General features: G+C 33.5%; 1 protein-coding gene across 3 annotated transcripts in view; it reads left to right on the top strand.

Annotated features, from left to right (window-relative positions):
* Positions 1-20,429, top strand: part of TAOK3 (TAO kinase 3) — a 140,055-nt gene that overhangs the window by 69,506 nt on the left and 50,120 nt on the right. For 2 of the 3 annotated variants that reach the window (XM_054594159.1, XM_054594157.1), the window contains exons 3-10: positions 2,675-2,882; positions 6,824-6,895; positions 7,604-7,705; positions 10,490-10,535; positions 11,400-11,496; positions 13,910-14,023; positions 15,163-15,254; positions 19,256-19,349. In XM_054594159.1, the coding sequence (XP_054450134.1) occupies positions 2,763-2,882; positions 6,824-6,895; positions 7,604-7,705; positions 10,490-10,535; positions 11,400-11,496; positions 13,910-14,023; positions 15,163-15,254; positions 19,256-19,349 (737 nt within the window). In that variant the 5' untranslated portion in view covers positions 2,675-2,762. The remainder of the gene's footprint in view (positions 1-2,674; positions 2,883-6,823; positions 6,896-7,603; positions 7,706-10,489; positions 10,536-11,399; positions 11,497-13,909; positions 14,024-15,162; positions 15,255-19,255; positions 19,350-20,429) is intronic. The other variant, XM_054594158.1, reaches the window with a different exon arrangement.

The following is a 20,429-nucleotide window of genomic DNA, read 5'->3' as shown; positions in this document are numbered from 1 at the left end:
TAGACTGGGTCACCCTATTATATTTTTACATTAAAAATTTTTTGTGTTTTTCTCATAACAACAATTATGACCACTTTGGTATTTGTATCATTTTAATGTATCACCCCATTTGATGCTTAAACCCTTGATGGACAAGGGACCACATCTCGTTCTATCATTAACCCCCATTATAATGCCTGGTAAATACTAAGCATGCAATAAATACTTGTTGAATCAAGAAAAGAGTTAAGAGAATAGATGAATAGTTAGATTGATGACATACATATGCTAATATTTTAACTAGACTAACCATATGTAGTTATGTACATTGTCACCTCTGGCTGTCATGTCACAAGAGAAATGTGCCTCTTAGCACAGTTTTACTTCCTTTAAAAATATTTTAATTTTTTAAATGCCTCCTTTTTAAAAAAAATTATATTTATTTTTAGAGAGAGGGGAGGGGAAGGAGAAAGAGAGGGAGAGAAATATCAATGTGCGAGAGATACATGGATCAGTCACCTCTCACACGTGCCCCAACTGGGGACCTGGCCCACAACCCGGGCATGTGCCCTGATGGGGAATCAAACCGACGACCTTTCGATTCACAGGCCAGCACTCAATCCACTGAGCCACACCAGCCTGGGGGGAAAAAAATTTACTTACTTATTTTTAGAGAAAAGAGAAAGGAAGGAGAAAGAAAGGGAGAGAAACTTCGATGTGTGAGAGAAATATGGAATGGCCACATCTCACATGGCCTCCAACCAGGGCCAAACCCTTGACCCAGGCACATGCCCTGACCAGGAATCAAACCGTTGAACTTCCATTTTCTGGAATGATGCCCAACCAACTAACTGAGCCACACCCATCAGGGGTCAGTTTTACTTCAATTGATGACCCTCATGAAAAATAGTTTTATTGACCAATAACCAAATTTCTAGCATAGTTATTTGGTGAGTCAAGGAAGAAACACAGACTATTTTGTGATAAGTTCAGATGTTGGAATTAATGATTCTCAGGAATTGGGATGAGATTTATAATAAAAATATAGATGAAAGTTTACAATCAACATATAAACAGTCAAAATGATGCACTTTTAAGTAGAAACTTTGAACTCAAAATATTTTGTATAGCAGCAGAATAACCTGCCCCATTCAATGAACAATGAATATAAATTATAGCACTTTCTCCCAATGGTTCATAAAGAGTTATTTAATTACCTATTCTACTATATGTATATATTACATTTTAATTACAAACATGAGCTTTGCTGTTAGGTCAGGTTTTGAGTCCCAGTTCTAACAAATGCTTTCTGACCATGGAGAAGTAGTTTCACCTCTCAGTCTCAGTTTGTTCCATAAAATCAAAATAATAAAGTCCTACATTATGATTTGTTGTGGGGATTAAAGGAGATAATATACATGTGTGGTATTCAGTGTTGCCTGACACATAGTAAGGCTTAACTAATGTTAGCTGTTATTGTTTCAATATTAATTAGACCAACATGCTTTTTAAAAACAGATCGTTGAGATATAATTTTTATACCATACAGTTTATCCATTTAAAGTGGGTTTTAGTATATTAACAGTTGTTCTAAAATTGATTGTGGTAATGTAGCACATTTCATCACCCTATAAAGCCCATACTCTTTAGTTATCTCCACAAACCATCCTTCTCCCCAGCCCTAGGCAGCCAATAATCTACTTTGTCTCTATAGATTTACTTATTCTGGATGTATTTGACAAATGGAATTATACAATATGTGGTCTTTTGGGACTGGCTTCTTTCACTTAGCACGTTTACAGGGCTCATCCATGTTGGAGCATGTATCAGTACTTCATTTGTTTTTATGGCTGAATAATATTCTGATGTATAGATAGACCACATTTTGTTTATCCATTTACCAAATGGACATTTGGGTTGTTCCCATTTTCTGTCTCTAATGAATAATGCTGCTATAAATAATCCATGCACAACTTTTTGTGTGGATATATGTTTTAATTTCTCTTAGCTATATACTAAGGAGTAGGATTTCTCAGTCAAATGGCAACTTGTGTTTAAGTATGTGACAAACTGCCCATCTGTTTCCCAAAATGGCTGCACTATTTTACATTCCCACCAGCAGTGTTGGAGAGCTCTGATTTCTCCATTCTTACCAATACTTATTATCTGACTTTTTTAAAAAGATTTTATTTATTTATTTTTAGAAAGAGGGGAAGGGGAGAGAATGAGAGGGCGAGATACATCAATGTGAGAGAAAGAAACATCAATCGGTTGCCTCTTGCCTGTGCCCTGAACTGGGACCAAACCCACAACTCAGGCATGTGCCCGACCAGGAATCAAATCCGCAACTTTTTGCTCTGCAGAATAACACTCAACCAACTGAGCCACACTAGTCAGGGCTATTATCTGACTTTTTGAAAATAGTCATCCTAGTGGGTGTGAAATGATATCTCATTGTTGTTTTTAATTTTACTTTTCTAATGACTAATGATGTGGAGTGTTTTTTCATGCCTTGCGTGGCCACTTGCATATCTTTGAAGAAATGTCTGTTCATATCCTTTGCCCATTTTTCTTTTGGATTATTTGTTCTTTATTATGGAGTTTTAAGACCATGATTTTTTTAAATATCAATTTGTGTTGCCACCAAACAAAATGTGTTAGAAATAAGTTACTGTCAAACTTAATTTTTCTACAGGCACTAAAAATTTACCAAAAAAAATTGTCAATGACAGATAAAGCTGACTGGGATATCAAAAGCAGAACGTTTGCAAACACTGGTCATCATGCCTAAAGGGTTGCCAAAGGACCCAGAGATTGCTGATCTGTTCTACAAAGATGATCCTGAAGAACTTTTTATTGGTCTGCATGAGATCGGACATGGAAGTTTTGGAGCAGTTTATTTTGTAAGTAATTGAAAAGAATCATTTAGCTAGATCAGGTTAAGAAAGTTTAATTTCTACACATTCTATTACTTGTAAAATACTCTTGGCTTTAATGTTTATTCTACAAATTAAATATTATGTACAGTAGAGGCATAATCGTTGCTGAATAGCCAATCCCAGAATTCTAGGCATTGTTCAAGTCAATGGTATCCATATCAACTGACTCTGCTGTCAAGGTAGTATATAAAAGTTATAAGCTTGAAGTTGAGCCCTGTGCATTTCCACTTGTTTGCCAAGTTTGCCTGCCTTGTGGCCTTTACATATGCTTCTACCTAGAAAATTCTGCATATTGCATCCCCCTCCCTAACTCTTATCCTACATATTTCATCTTAAGTATTACGTCCACAAGATAGCCTTTCCTTTTCAACCCTCCAGCACTAAATTAAGACTTTTGTATGATCTCCTAACACTCTGTGGTACTTTGTTGCATTTGTCACAATTGTAATTAAATAATTATGTGTGAGATTTTTTATTCATGTATATACCTCCCCTTACATGATAAGCTCCATGGGGACAGGGGTTATATTCTCAGTTACTAGTATAATGTCTGACAATAGTAGGTACTCAATAAATGATGGATGGATACATGGATGGTGGATGGACCAATGAACGGCTATTCAGACAGATGGATTGACAAGGATTTTTAGTAAGGCAATATTTTAGATCTAAGGCGTAGGCCCCTAAAGTCAGTTTGTATTCCAAGACTGTGATTACCTTCTAATGAGAATGAGAACTGACTGAAATGTTAACATAGCTCATTCCCTGGAAATTCATTATATAATATATAGTTTTTAAATTTATTTAGATAACCTTTGAAGTTTGCTTTACCAAAGTAACAAATACTTCCTTATGAGTACTAGCCTATTAAAGCAAGTAATATTTAATTGCTGATTATTACCTATTTCTCCCCCAAACCTGTTATCAAATAATTTTTTTTCTTAAACAATATTTGACTTTTCATTTTAAGTGGTCCTTTATGTTTGGCCACCTGGATAAGGTTTATCTGAGTTGTCCTTCCAAATGAGATTTTATTAATTGCATCTTTACATCATCCTATTGCCTCTAGCCAAGTCTTGAGTCTGGTTTTACTCTGGTCTTTCTCTCTTCAGATCTAAGATCAGCACTTAGCATCCCTTCTCCCTTGTCTCCCCATGTAATACTTAGCTCCCATTCAAGTACATTTTATTGTTAACTGACCTTCCATTACTGACGAGGGTGCTTAGAATACTATTTAAGGCCCAATCAAAGTTTGTCTTTCTCATTCACAGACACACCTTAAAAAACAAAGATCTTGGCCCTGGCCAGGTAGTTCAGTTGGTTAAAGCATTGTCCTGCTATACCAAGGTTGCAAGTTCAATTTCCCATCAGGACACAGGCAAGAATCAACTGATGAATACATAAATAAGTGGAACAACAAATCGATGTTTCTCCTACTCTCTCTGTCTCTGTGTGTGTCTCTCTCCCTCTTCCTCCCTCCCTTCCTATCTCTCTCTCTCTAAAAATCAATAAATAAAAATTAAAGAAAAGCTTATGCTTAATTTCTGTATTTCTTTATAAACTAGCAAGAAGTTCACAGTAATCTAAATATAGCTGGAAATGGTTAATAAAAAATCAGAACACACAGTAAATTCTCAACAAATACTTTTTGAATCCATGTATTGTATTGAATACAATAGATCTTTAAGTAAGATCCTATTGAAGCTATTGGAAGTGTTAAGTATGAATGTAAGTTTCAAGAATAAAACTTGAAAGGTTGTAATAATTCATAATACAATATGAAGCACTGGAAAGCTGAGACCCCATTTATAGTTTCCTTTCTCTGTATAATATATTGATTTTTTTAAAGTTTCAGTTTCAGTTATGAATTTTAACCAGAATAAAATTGCATTAAAAAGTTCACACCTGTAAAGAAATCAATGTGGAAATGTTTTTCTAATTTTAACTCTCTGCCCCAGTAGATATGTTCTGTAAGCAAGTATACTTACCACATTATAAGTAATAATTACTCTGTAAATCTAAGGAAATATATATATATATTTTAATTTTAGGGTGATTTGTATTCATGTCTCTGGTTCCACATAAGCATTGATTATAAATAAGTTTAATAAGCAGTTAGATAATACCATCTCATTTTATTTCTCTGGGCCTTTTTTTTTCCTTTTTATAAAGGTTAAAGGTTTGTTTTTTTAAAACCCAACTCTAAGTTAAAATTCTACATTGTTTGAGCATTTCCTAAACCTTTTCCAGGCTCCTTTAGCGACACAGTACATACATTCATATCCAAAATACCCACCTTTCAGATGTATTCCCTCTAACATTTATGGTAATGCTGAATTTACATCGGCTTTTCTTTGTTGTTGTAAATTTCTCATGTAAACACAGTCTTAATGTTAAATTTTAAAAGCCAGCAAAATGTTAGTGATTTTTGGTTTTAACAATTCAATCTATACCTTCTAAGTGAATAAAATATCTAAAATATGCCCTTGTAGAGTTCTGCCAATTTGAAAACTATAACTAGTGGAAACCTTGTTTTTGTAATAGGTACTTTCACCTAAGTGCTTGTAAAAGAAATTTTTTTTTCAATGTGTTACTTTTCTCTGCATTTTCCATTCAATAAGAATCTGGGGTTGAATTCAGTTTACATTAGTAAGTTATTGTTCATTTTTTGAATTTAAAATATTTTTAATCAAAAAGAAACCATAGTTATATCTGAGGAGCTTCTTTAACTAGAAGTATTTAAGAAAATAATTATGCATTTTTTTTCTTAAAAATCGATGTGATTTTACCAGTGAGTGAATCTTAATCTTTTACCTCAGAACCACTGCTGTATCTTCCTTGGTCCACAATAATAATATTCTCAAACCAAAATAGCTTGCTTACATCAGGGGTATGATACAGAGCCCTGTTATTAAAAGAAAACCAGAATTAGATCATCTTTTAATGTCTTATCTTTATTTTTGTGAACAATTTTAGAAAATTACCTAGTTTTAAATCTCAAGTAAATTGGGAGGAAAAAAATATTATTGGAGTTATTTATGGTTTTTATTTGTGCTTTCAATGAACTTATATTTAGGGTTTGGAGAAAATAAATAATGAGACAAGACAATCTTTATAGATGCAATACATTCTTATAAAATATAAGTAACTTTGAAAGTGAAGGTCCATCTTAAGATTAATTTTACCTTCTGCTTCACTGTTCAATAGAGTAGCCATTATTTAAATTTAATTAAAATTAAATAAAATTTAAAAGCCATTTCCTTAGTCACGTGAGCCACATTTCACATGGTACCATACCATATACAATGTCAATATAGAATATTTCCAACATCACAGAAAGGTCATCAGACAGCACTGCTCTAGGGATTATCACTAATGTATATTCTGGAATACATTTTTTAATAAGTTTTTCTACACATATACCCATATTATTACTATTTTGGAAAAGTAAGATCATACCATGCAGCTTTTTTTGTCATGATATTTTTGACATCTTTTTATATTACTATATATACAAACAGATTACCTCATTCTTTTTAATGGCTATTTGATTATTATAACTGTACCGTATTTATTTAACTGGTTCTCTATTAATGGTTATTCTTTATCATGAAGCCAGTATATATCTTTTGGAAATATGACTTGTTTCTCTTTGATTGGATATATTTTGTTAAAAATTATTATTTTTAATAATGTAATCTTTGCATATATATAGAAAGGGACAAAGATAAGCTGTTCTTTGAAGTGGTATGAAAATGTCTACCTAGCCTATCAAAAGTTGGGATATCTTTAAATTGTGATAATGAAGCGTGAGAATGTTATTTAAAGTCTCTAGTCAAATATTTAAGTTAAACTGTCTGACACATCATTCATTCTTTTTATTTTATTTTGCCATCTTAACACAGGCCACAAATGCTCACACCAATGAGGTGGTGGCAGTTAAGAAAATGTCTTATAGTGGGAAGCAGGCACATGAGGTAAGTTAAAGAGAGTTGTATACTTAAACTGACATAAGCAAGTTAATATGAAATTGACAGGAGGAATAAAGTTCTTTTAACATTTTTTATCATAGTTCTCTTTTTCTTTTTTCTTTTTTTGTCTCCTTGTGGAGCATACATTAAACATTCCTAATATTCTAACCTAATCAACTATTTTATGGATTAGATGGGTTAGTATAATGGATTAAAATACGTATTTGGTGATATATTTACATGTATTCGAACTAAAGAAATAACACAAGACTAAATAACTTCTTCATTTATTAAATGAAAACTTTCATAAAATTCATTTATTCATTGAGTACATTTATATAATGAATACTTTGTTCATTTAAAAAATAAAAAGAACATGATATGTGTGTACTTGATAATAAAATACTATTTTCAGCTTTAGAATGATAACTTTTTTTTAAATTTTATTTTAATTTATTTTTTTCAAATACATTTGTCTCTGCCTCCTCCCCACCACTTTCCCTTGCTCCCTCCCTCCATCCCTCCCTCAGCTCTTCCCCTTTGGTTTTGTACAAGTCCTTGCTATATGTTCCTTGACTTTCCCCTTCCCTTCCTTTTCCCTGCCCCCCCTCCCTCCTTCTCTCTTGTCTCTGTTGATTTCTTTTCCTTTCAGTGTTGCTGGTCTTAGTTTCCTTGCATCTTTGTATGATAACTTTTTTTTTCTGACTTCAATAGAAATGGCAAGATATTCTTAAGGAAGTCAAATTTTTACGACAGTTAAAGCATCCTAATACCATTGAGTACAAAGGTTGTTACTTGAAAGAGCACACTGCTTGGGTAAGTCAAAGGACCTCTATTATCTATTTTTTTTCTTTTAAGTTTTTTTTCTATTTTTCCTATTATCTCTTTGATCTATAAAATTATCAGTCCCATTTTTGTCCCATTTCATATTTGTTAATACCTGAGAACATGACATATGCTCTACACCTATATTCCATAAGAATGATATCTGGCCTCTGGAAAGTTGCATTCTATAAATATTCATTGAAGAAATGGTGAAAAGTTAACATGATTTTATATTCATTTATTTATAAAAGTAAAGGGCAGGGCCTTCTATTCTCATCCTAGAATTTTATCTTTGACATTTTTCATTCCCATTTCAATTCCTGCACAATTTAGAATTGTGCTTGGTATTATAACACCTATCTAAGTTGTACCAACAGGGCCTAAAAATAATTAAAATGAAACAATCTTTTGTTCTACTCTATCTTCTTAATATATTTTTACACAATTGTGTTTCTGTTGGGGACTGTTTAATACATGAAATTTTATATTTTTTACTTATTCAGATTGTACATTCCAACTTAAAATCCAATTTAACTATCATTTATTAAGTGCTTAACATGTACTATGTCCTTCCTTGAACATGACCTCCACTTAGGGAATTGAATTTTTGTTCCCAGATGACTGTCAAACAGTATACTTAAACATTTCTGTTCAAGTACTCTTTAAGTCACCTAGAGCTATTGTTTCCATTCTGAGGAGAAGTTAATTGGAGGAGTATCTCATTATCCAGAAATCAGTTCTCTGGCAAGCTCAACTCTCTTGAAAGAGTCAAGAAAGGGATTTTGAGCAAGAAGAACGAGTGTTACAGAATCAAGTGTTCAATCTCATGTGTTCAGCCTTCAGAAAGATCCTCTGACCTCATATTTGAAGGCTGTCTATTATATTACATAGAGTGCTAATAAGCTGGGTCACCTGGTCTGTCTACAACAGATTTGATAGCTTTAGGAACCGAGCTGCTGAAGACACATGTACAAACAGCCTTGAGACTAATTTGACCATAGCAAGAAGCTGGGAAAGGTAGACTGGAGATCTCATGATTGAAAAGCAGCAACTGGCGCTATTTAGTGTCAGGAGCAAACAGCCAGCCAGAGCTCAGGCACCCTTATGTTATGGAATAGTATGGAAAAGAATATTGGTGATAAAAATATGGAGTTCTTTAAATGCTCATGTATTGTATTAAATTGGTTTTCTCATGTTTAAAAAAAAGAAAAAAAAGGAATTAGAAATGTGATACAATTGAGAAATGTTTCCATCAAAATTCATTAAAGAAAAAAGTGTTTTTCAGTTATACCTCTATAAAGCTGAAAAAATAATGCATATAAAAGGCTACCATTCATTATAAGAATCAGTTATGTGAGATATTTCATTTCACAATAAGAAATAAAATTAATGTTTATAAATCTGCTTACTTTTGATGTTAAGCAGAAAACTATAATAAAGTTCCTCAACTTTAAACTTGGAAGCTTTTCATATTGTTCTAAATTATTCCAGTAATGCAATAATTTTTATGTATTTATTATTGTGTATAATTTAGACATAAAGATATATAACTTGATCATTATACAATATATTATGTATGACATATATTGCTGTATGTATTATGTACCTTGCATTGCATTATTACTAGAATAATTCAGAAAAATATGAAATACATTGAATATACATGTATGTTACATATTATATATAATTAAATATTGTGTAATATATGAATGTGATATATAATATTTATTATACTTTAATATTATATATTTCATATTCTCCTAAGTTATTTTGATAACACAAAGTCCATAATATTAGATATGTTTTCATACTAATTTTTTAATGGAAAGAATCAATCTATTAATATTGGTTATATCTAGGTGATTATGGGAAATTCATATTTTATAATGAGCATTTTTTTTTTTTTAGAATAACAAAATAATGTGTAGGAGCCTGTGTGTTTGTGTGTGTGTGTGTGGACACTGGTCACTGAGCACTTGTAGTTCTGACCTTGGCTACAAGTTAGTAGTCTGGGACACCTAAAAACATCTGAAATGAAAGTAAAGAAAGAGTTTTTTCATTTTTGCTTTTAAAAACCTCTCAAGATTGCAAGCCCAATAAATATCAATAATATTTTAATAATATTATTTTCAAATTATTTTAAGGTACAAATTTAAATATCTCATACTTTGGAAATTCAAGCTAATGTAATGCTACAGGCTACATCTTCAGATTGAGCACTAAACTATACATATTTTTCTTTTAATGAAGGTAGAAGTAAATGATCTTGTTGCCATAGATGCAAAACTAAACAATATCTTCTTGTTTAGCACTTTTTAAATGTGAAAATAAGGAATTTTCTATTTATTATTGGTTTATTTTATTTAACTTGTATTTTCCAGTATAGATTTTACTGGCTCATGTATTTGGTTGCCACTTTCCAAGTTATAAAATTTAATTTATAGTGGAAACTAAGTCACCTTAAATCCCTTTTTGAAACAAGGTTGTGTAGAATTTAGTAGTAAATAAGTAAGTTGGAGATCTCAGCTTGACCATTTCCAGTGCATTTTTCCCTATCCAGTCCTCTTATAATCTTAGATTAATGTCAGTCCCAAGTAGAAGATAACAAAAACAAATAATAAAAACCAATTAGTGCCAGTTGACCAAAATTTAATCCGGGATCAGATAGGTCAGAATATTTATTCTTCTAGTATTCTTAGGTCCTGGGTTAGTCAGTTGGTTTAGCAGTTTCTTACCAACCTTCATTGTTCTGAATACTATTTTACTCTCTTACAGTTGGTGATGGAGTATTGCTTAGGCTCAGCCTCTGATTTGTTAGAAGGTAAGAGTCAAAACACTGTACCTTCCTTTCTGTTGTAACTTGACCAGAATGTTATCTACTCCGAAGTGCAATTTGGACAAACTAAATGGATGTTGACTTTGACTTAAAGGTTGTGTGGATAAGCTATACAAACTTTATAGTGCCACTGAAAGTATCTGAGCAATGATTAGCAACCCTGCCGCTGTTTTGTTTAGTTCATGGCCTATCCTGGGTAGGCACTACTAAAATGTTTGGCTAATGGGATGTAGTATGTGCAGCCAAAAACATCAAATTTATGTTTATGTGTGTAAGAGAGGTAGATGGTAGTAAAGTAAATGTTGATATTTAATCCTTTCAAATATCTTGACTGACCCAGTTCTGCATAGATACTGTTATAACCAGAGACTGTGTTAAAAACTTGCATTAAAAATTTTTCTTATATCATCCTTGATCTCTGTATAGAAATTGCTTATTAGCTGGTTTCACAAATAATGGAAACCGGTAGTTAGAGGAGTCATATAATAATATTCTCCTTGGCAGAGAATAATGCAACCTAAAACACCCTAGGATTTAAGATGTCAGAAAAGACCGGTAAATTTAGGCCTGGCCAATTGACTTGCATCTGACAAGTAAATTAACAATTCATTACCATGAATATCGGGCTTTGTTTTATTTTGTTTGGAGGGGTTAGTGTGTTTTTCTACTTGGGTTTTCTGTTATCTGAGTATTTATTGCTATTCTATAGGAAATATATATTCTGTGTAGTTAGATGAACATGTCCCCAACTTGTCATTTGATAATTTTATAATTCAATCTAGTATAACTATAAGATAAAAAGAGGCATGAAACTGATCATCTACTCTGAAATATTTTTTCCTTCCTCAGTTCACAAGAAACCACTTCAGGAAGTAGAGATCGCTGCCATTACTCATGGTGCCTTGCAGGGGCTGGCCTACCTGCATTCTCATGCATTGATTCATAGGTAAGATTAGAGACCAGTTACATTTTCATTTCAGCTATAGAACTATCTGTTCAATGAACCTTGAAAATTAGTGCATGCTTCAATTTTTAGAGTGCCTAAGGATTTATGGGAAGCAAATATAGACCGCTGCTACTTCTGGATGTAAGGAGTAAAATTGCCAGAATTTATTTCCTATCTCTTGTCTTCTCCTACATATCCATAAAGACTCTATTCTATAGGTAACTTTATAGAGTTACTATAGAGTCATCTCTATTCTATAGGTAACTATCCTACAGATAGGGTGTTGCAGGGAAATTAGAAGAAGAGGTCAGTAACCTTTTGATACTGCGTCAGGAAGAAAAGAAATTTAGCCTTCCTTGCATGTAGTTATTTCCTAGCTCTGCTGCTTCTCCCTTTCCAATTGCAAATAACAAATCTAATTTATATAAATATAGCGGTATGCTTTTTTATCACTTTAAAATGCTTTCCCTTTCTGTAATTTGTATAGATATTTAGGATAATATTATTTTATTGTCTTTATTTTGGCAGATGAAGGAACCAGGACTCAGAAAGATTTAAATAACTTGTCCATAGTTTCACAGCATTTATATAATAAAGATTAAAACTCAAATTTCCTAACTCCTAATCCAAGGCTCTCCCCTACCTTATATTTTTTTTCTTCCACAACCCCACTCTTATTTCCCACCTCTACCTTCTAAACAAAGATGTTGTTTCTAATCTTTCCCTTTCTCAGTAAAGAACTTCTAGTTACTTCAATGAATGGTGCAGTAGTGGAATGAGTTAGGTGTAAAGGATCTGAGGTGGCTCAAAAACAAACACTTTGACATTTGCTAGGAAGAAATGAAACTATTAGGTCATAGGTTCCCCTTTTACTTCTGTTTTAATCACAGAAGAGTAGCCATCACAAGTTACTGGTACTAAAAAAGCAGAACTTCCTCAAGATAGGCAGACCAAAATTCCTGTTGTGAACTTGGCTTATTCATATGGACTAAGAATAAACCTACCCATATATAACAAATACTGTTGAAAGAAATTGAACCATAATTTCTATGAATTTGACACCTTTTAAAAAATATATGTGTCTCTTTTACCAAGATGTCCTTACTGAATGCCAACTTTGTATTTCGTGCCTGTTCCTATTAAAGCGACAGTTGAATTTTTATGCCGTTGTTAGCTTAATCTGCACATTAATGTGTTATTCTGTATTATACTTTACCTTTTTTAATATGTAAAAGAAACTGAAAAGACAAAAAACTTTTAAAGAATGCTCTTTATTTAATAATAAATGCTACCTGTGTCTCAGACTTTATTATTTTGATTTGAGAGGTTAGTCAATGTTATAATTGAAGATAATACAAAAAAGATTTTTTTGTTGTTATAAGAAAATAAATAATGCTTTTTTTTTAGTTCTTTCTGCCAATTCCTAATGTCATCATGAGGAAAGAAACTGAATTTTCAAGGGAAGATTTTTGGAAACGTTTTGGAAGTATTTGAACCTTATCATTTCAATTTGACATAAATTTGCCTCATTCTCTTTGCTTTATCTTTTCACTGCCCATCAACTTGCAATTCTTGGTTCCTAGTACTCATTATACCTCATACTTTTTTTAAAAGAAAATAAGGAATACATTCACATCTTCTCATTTTAAATTATCATACCAAAGAATGAACTTTTTAAATCATATTTTAAAATCTTTTTTGCTGCATAAAATATCTAATAGCTTTAGTAGTAACCACTTATCATTCTTTGCAGTAATACATTAAGTGCAATTTCCTAACCCCTAATCCTTGTTTGTTTTGATCTTTCAGGCTCTTCTTTTTACTGTACAGTGTTATTTTTAAAATAACACCTTCTATATAACATGTACCCTCAAATGCCTTAGAGTTGCAGTTACAATTAAAGGCAGAGAGAAAGGGTCACAGGCAAGAAAGAAAAGGTATGTGTGTAGAGGAGGTTTATTGGTAGGCAGTCAATACAGAGTCATTTAAGTTTTGTTTAGGCTTCAAAAAATGTCATGTTATTTGGAAAAGAAAAAAAAAAGGCAGTTATAAACAGCACCAATTTTCCCAGAACAAGGAATACTGTTGATGACTGGATTTAGCATCTAACAATATGATTTTGTAAGCTTAGCAACTGAATAGGTTTCCTTGTCCACCATGTCTGCCTTTTTCTCATTGCCTTCCCCCTCTCTGAAGAAATCTCTACCTTTTAGTGTAATTGCTATGACCTACCTATAAGTACACCCAGGAATCTGGGCCCCCTTACAACATGCAGTAATTACCAAATGCCCTTCTGGCTATCTGAGCAAGGTTTTTTTAAATAAACTTTTTGTCTTATTAATTGCATGCTCTGACCTTATTCCATAATCAAAATTGAAAAGTAATTTTCTAACCCTCTTATTTTTTCCTACAGGGATATTAAAGCAGGAAACATTCTTCTAACAGAGCCAGGTCAGGTGAAACTAGCTGATTTTGGATCTGCCTCCATGGCTTCTCCTGCCAACTCCTTTGTGGGCACACCTTACTGGTATGTAGAATTAAAAAACATGACATAGTTTTAAAAGTATGCACACACGAACAAGGTTGTCTTTTTTTTGTTTGTTTTATTTTGACAATGTCTCACCCTGTCTCTTAAAATGAGATTTTATTAGAGAAGGATAGAAAACTAACTAGCAAAAAGAAATACTCTGACTTAGTATAAAATTTCCAGTGACTTTAAATTGTTCAAATAAGGTTGATGTCACTGTGTGTAAACTGAGCAGGATTATCAACACACTGTCCAAGCTCAGGTTTTAGATTTCATTGAAAGTTTCTTTCAACTTTTCTCTTGAGGCAGAGTTTCTAGGTAAGGACGGTAGCTTCTTTAACCTCCTCTAACCAATGAGCATAAATATTGCCTTTCAATGAAAGAAATCCAGGTTATTGTCTTTGTAGTGTTCTCTGATACTTTACCTAGCTTATTATTCTTAGTTTGTTCCATTCTATTCAAGATTCCTTTCCTTCCCTTCATAGATACATTGGAATTTTATTATACCTTAAAGAGTGACATGTCCCTGGAAAATTACTTACCTACTAAAAAAAAATCAGCTGTTTGAATTTTTTTCATCATTATGACATAGCATTTACTAAGCAACTACTTACATCCACTAATAGAGAACAAAGAATATTACTTTGGTATGATTCCTTCCCTCCTAATGAAAATCCATTATGGACTAACAAAGTAATAGCCATAGCATGTTTGTTTGTTTGTTTGTTTGTTTGTTTTTAAGTTGTAATATCTTTGAAATATTTTTCATTTTGCTTAAAGTAATTCACTTGTTTAAGTGTTCCATACATATTAATCCTTTATAAATCTGAGGTAGCTATTAGAATTCTCTCCATTTTTATAGATGAAGAAACTGATATACAGAAAGGTTAGGTAACTTACTGAAAATCAGATTTAAAGGAAATAGAGTTTATTGAAAATAATGTATTGTTTCATCTAAATTGGTAAGTATATTATTTACATTTTGAATAGTAATTTCTTCCAAATGATTTGTGAGGAAGTAATATCTTTATCAGATAAAATTTTAGAATACCCTCAAAAACAATTCTTGCATTGAGTCACTTTATTAGGTGAATTATTTTTTAATTTACCACTTGACTTATGCATGTTACATTTGGCAGGATGGCTCCGGAGGTGATCTTAGCTATGGACGAAGGACAGTATGATGGGAAAGTTGATATTTGGTCACTTGGGATCACCTGTATTGAAATGGGTGAGTGAAGTTTCATTGTGTTTTCGACTCACTTCTTATTATGATTGTTAATTCATTCATCCAGCCATTATTTCATGAGTTATTGGTATAAGTGTGCTATTTTTCAAATTGTAATCCTCACTATCATGTACTCCCACATACGTTAACTGCCATATCTGCTCAAACTTTTACTTAGATTAATAACTTGAAAATGCAGGCTTTTCAGGCCACACATTTTTCTATCAAAGATACTCAGCTCTGCAGCACTGCATGAAAGCAACCATAGGCAATATGTTAATGAATGGGTGTGGCTGTGTGCCAATAGAGTTTTACAAAAACATGCTGCTATGTGAATTTGGCCCATAGTTTGCCAACCCTTGCTCTATAGTATTCTGGATTAGCAATGAATCCTGTCACCATGACTCAGAGGATTTATGTACTGCATCTGGCAAGGGACTTGAACATACATGAGGCCATCTGAAATTAATATTTAGCAAAAACTTCCCAGAAACTAGTACTTAGCAAAAGCTTCCCAGACCATAGAGCTGTGCTGTGTTTGGAATATCTTTAGTCACATGCTCCTCTATATTAGAACTATTCTACCATTGTGTGGTCAGCTACCTTCTATCTTGTTTATGGACACAGTACCTGTTACTTACAGGTGCTCCTCACTCCCGCCTCAGATCTCAGCAACATTGCACTGGGTTTTGTAGTTGTTTTGGTTCTTTCACCTCCTCTTCCTAAATTTCTGTTTTCTTCTTTCTTTAATCCTCTTTTCCTGCTGTTTCTGTCCAATTCAGTGTTCTTCTGAGCAGCTTGAGTTTTATATTTTTGCCAGTAAATGAGAGGGCTCTTATCCTTCTGATAGTGAATGAAATCATCCCATAGTATCCAATGTAAGCTCCAAAATCAGTCTCTTCTCAGTCACTTTGTGACTTCATGCCGCACAAAGATCCTTTGTTGACAGTTTCTTTTTTTGCCTTAGTTTGCCTTATCTTCATTTACTCATTTTATAGTTATTTTTAGGCACTGAAAATAAGGACCAGGTGCTGTGTGCAGCCCTGGAAATGCAGAGATGAACGTAAAAGACATTGTCCCTACCCTCACGAAGTTTAGCAAAAATGACACATGTTATATAAAGAATTACACAAATAATTAATTATGGTTATGATAGGTGGTGGAAAGGAAAATACATTTTGTAATGACAAAATCTAATGGGAGACCTAGTTTGAGAGGTCAAGAAGGCCTTTCCTGAGGAAGTGGTTTTAAGCATATAGTGAGCCCAAAGTAAATATTTATTACATTAATGCAGAAATGAAATTATATTTAATATAAAGCCTGAAGTTTTGGCAAGAACTAACCAGATAAAGGTTAGGGAACGAAAGTGAAAGAGGAGCCCAGTCAGGGGAACAGAGAAAGCAGCATGTGAGAGGCTGTGAGCTTGGTTCTTTCAGTGAAGCAGAAGATCACGGGATGGGGTGGGAGGCAGGTGTTACTTCACAGACTGAAGTGCTCGAGCGAGCCACGGGCGTGTGAGTAAAGGCCAATAGGCTATGTTTAAGGATCTGGACTTTGCCCTAAGAGTGATGGGAAGCCATTGATGGTTATATGATGTATTCCTAGTTCCTCATGGCTTTAAATACTTGAAGTTTTCAGAAGACCAAGCTCTAGAAACTTTATAGGGTCTACCTCCTGAAAAATAGAACAAATCTGACCCAGTTATTTCTTTTGTGTATTAGAAACATATAAATTCACGTGTCCACACTGCAGCTTTCCAACTTCCACTTGTTAACAGTTCATGCCCCTATAATACTGGTATCTATTTGGCGAGTATAAAGTATCTTATTGAGAGGTTAATAAATATTTGTAGAATCGTAGACACTTTCAAAGGTATCAGAGATCATTTAGTCAAAACTATAAGAGGCCACTCCAAAGTATCACAGGTGAATAAGTAAAGTTGCTTTCTGCTTGAGCACTGCCAACAACTTCAAGTCCACTACTCTCAACAGAGTAGTGTCAAGTTAGGGGAAGGGCATTTTGTTTTGTACCACTCTAGCTTTTTACTGGCTCTTTCTTCTATGAGTAAAAATGTCTTCCTTGTTCTGCCCTTAGTTCTTGTTCTGTTTATTAGAATTGCATAGAAAAAGCCCAATTTACCATTTTAAAAGTGCTTAATAAAAGAATCTTTACTTAAAAACCAAAACGCTGTGATGAAACTGGAGATCAGATTATGAATTACAAACTGGAACTATATAAAGAATCCATTAGGATAAGCATGGTAGAACAAGATAGTAATTTATCTCCTATGACATAATAACTAATAAATAGCATAAAATTAACTGTACTCAGAGCTAGGACTTTGTTTCTTCCCTTTGGTCAATAAATGGAGCACCCAATATGTGAACAGAATCTTAATACATATTCTCAGGGAATAAATAATAAGAATCTTTGAGCTATAAGATCTTGTTCTTAGAGCTTATGATTATCTTTAAAAGAAAAGATATGTATGTTTCTGTGAATGCAATAGATGAGTACATGCCAAATGAGCAATAAACTAAAAGAGAGCTGTAGGAATTCCAAAGAAGAGATCATGGTAGGCTGGGGTGTAGTAAATCTTCCATTGATAGTTGATTCACTGAGTTTCTCTTTAGAATGGGATGGACCAAGCCTTGTTTATTATTTCTCCTCTTCCTCCTTACCATTTCCCCTCCACCCCCACCCATATTGTTCTCTGGCCTAGATAATCCTTCAGTGTTTATTGAACTGAATTATCTCCTATACTGTGTTAGTGATGTCTAAGATGTTCCATTTTATAATTTTTTTTTACTTTACTTTTCTGTGCTTTCTGAATTTTTTCAATGAATATATATTTTTAAATTAAAACACGTATGCACAAAAATGTTAACATAAGAACATCCAAACCTATAGAAAAATTTAATGAGTTTATTAGAGCCAAACTGAGGACATGCCCAGAAGCAAAATCTCAATGGATCAAGAAAATGCTCCAGAGAATGGCAGTTTGGCAGTTCTTATTATACATTTAGAATCAAAGGAGAAAACATAAGGAAGGTTACATGAAATCCCTTGGTGGTAGATTAAGGAGGCAGGGGAAAGGAAAGCGGGGAAATTTCTAGGATTGGATAAAAAAGCAAAATGGAGAAACACATACTTCTTGTACATTGGTGGCTATAGGATGGTTACCATTTAACATTTACAGTAAATAAGTATAGTATGGGGGCAATAATATAACAACAAGGAGTTTTGGTGCACCTACTCTTGTGAGGGTGACATTTCAAAGGTATATCAACCTAGATGCACAAGAGCAATTGCTAGGGCTCACTTTTTTTTTTTTTCAAAGATTTTATTTATTTTTAGAGAGAGGGGAAGGGAGTAAGAAAGAGAGGGAGAGAAACAGCGAGAGACACCTATCAATTGTCTCTCACACACACCCAACTGGGTACCTGTCCTGCAACCCAGTCATGTGCCCTGAACAAGAATCAAACAGGTTACCTTCCAATTTGCAGACTGGTGCTCAACCCACTGAGCCACACAAGCCAGGGCAACAGGGCTCACTTAAGGCAAGTAACCAAGCCTGGGGCCTGACTACCCACCATGCTCTGCCCAGGTAGTAATTTGTGATCCGATCATCATTGTGTGTGCTAACTTTCAGTCGCTGAGCTTGTCACATAGCCTCCTGAACCGGTCAGGTTTTCCACACAGCCCCTTTTTCGTTCATGATGTGAATGAAAGACTAGCCTTTTGAAGATATGTGAAAGAAATTTTTCTTTCACTTTCTTGAAATGAGTCTATTAGAAGCTTTGCCAACTTACATTAAGATGACCAGCAGCTTCCTTTGAATGACTTTTCTGGGCTGACCTAGGAGATTAAAATAAGTGGATTATGTGGCATAATGACAGTAACAAGCTATTGATTTAGCAGCAAAGCTTTGTTCATAGTTCCTCATTTCTCTATCTGCCTGATTTCTTTCAATAACTGCTTTATTGTGTTTCTTTTCCTTTCAGCGGAACGGAAGCCCCCTCTTTTTAACATGAATGCAATGAGTGCCTTATATCACATTGCCCAGAATGACTCCCCAACATTACAGTCTAATGAATGGTAAGACTCAGCTATAATTTTAAATCGCTAATATAATCACCATATGTATTTGGCACTTTCATTAAATTGTGTTTTAAATATCTGACCTGGAAAACACTCTATTGCTTTCTTTCTTTGTTTCTTTTTTTCTTTTTATTTTTTTTGTAAAAGTCTTTTTAAAATATCTTATTTATTTATTTTTAGAAAGAAGGAAAGGGAAAGAGAAAGAAAGGGAGAGAAACATTGATGTGAGAGAGATAAGAGAAGTGATCGGTTGACTCTCACATGCTCCGAACTGGGACCTGACCCACAACCCAGGCACATGCCCTGACTGGGAATCGAACGAGCAACCTTTCAGTTTGCAGGCCGACATTCAATCCACTGGGCCACACCAGCCAGGGCAAAAGCATTCTGTTTCTTCATCATACATTATAAAGAGTGCCATCGGTATTAACTGGCCACACACACATACACTTTATTTCAGCCCTCACTGTGGCTTATATTGTGTTCTTAATATGTGTAGCAACTGAAATTCTACAGGAAGCATGCCCAGCCACCTTCCTAACAACTCTATTCTCAAGTCATGACAGTCTTATATTGATCATCTCAGCTCTTAACATTTCTAAAAAGAGATAAAGTACCCTCTGATGTCATTATTTTTCCAAGTGTCATTTTTTTTTTATTATATGTGTATTAGTATATGTATTGGGACAGAACATATACTATCTATTAAAAAGATATAATGTTCCTTGCTGAACATTACGACATTCTGATAAACATTTGGGCCACAAGAGTTTTAGAAAAAGGACAATATTAAAGAAGAATGGACAAAATGGAATTTTCAAGACAGGAAGTATTTTCAACCAGGAAGCATATTCCTAGATTCTCTGACATTTATGCTTCAAATTTTAGCCCCTGATTACAGGTTGTGGGTGGTGGAGAAGGTACCAACTGGTCATGAAGAATATAGGCTTAAGAGTTATGAGAGTTATCTTTGGAGAGAAAATGGTGTTTAAAACTATTATATGTAAATATATTATTTTCACTTTATGATTTGACCTTGCTTATATATTAAGATATGTTTTATGTGTTGACTAATTT

Source organism: Pteronotus mesoamericanus, unplaced genomic scaffold (assembly GCF_021234165.1).
Source record: "Pteronotus mesoamericanus isolate MK-2021 breed Mesoamerican mustached bat unplaced genomic scaffold, CSHL_Meso_final scaffold_507, whole genome shotgun sequence".
In the NCBI taxonomy this organism is placed as follows: Eukaryota; Metazoa; Chordata; class Mammalia; order Chiroptera; family Mormoopidae; genus Pteronotus; species Pteronotus mesoamericanus.
The sequence above is the reverse complement of the archived record's forward strand: the minus strand, read 5'-3'. Positions and strand labels throughout refer to the sequence as shown.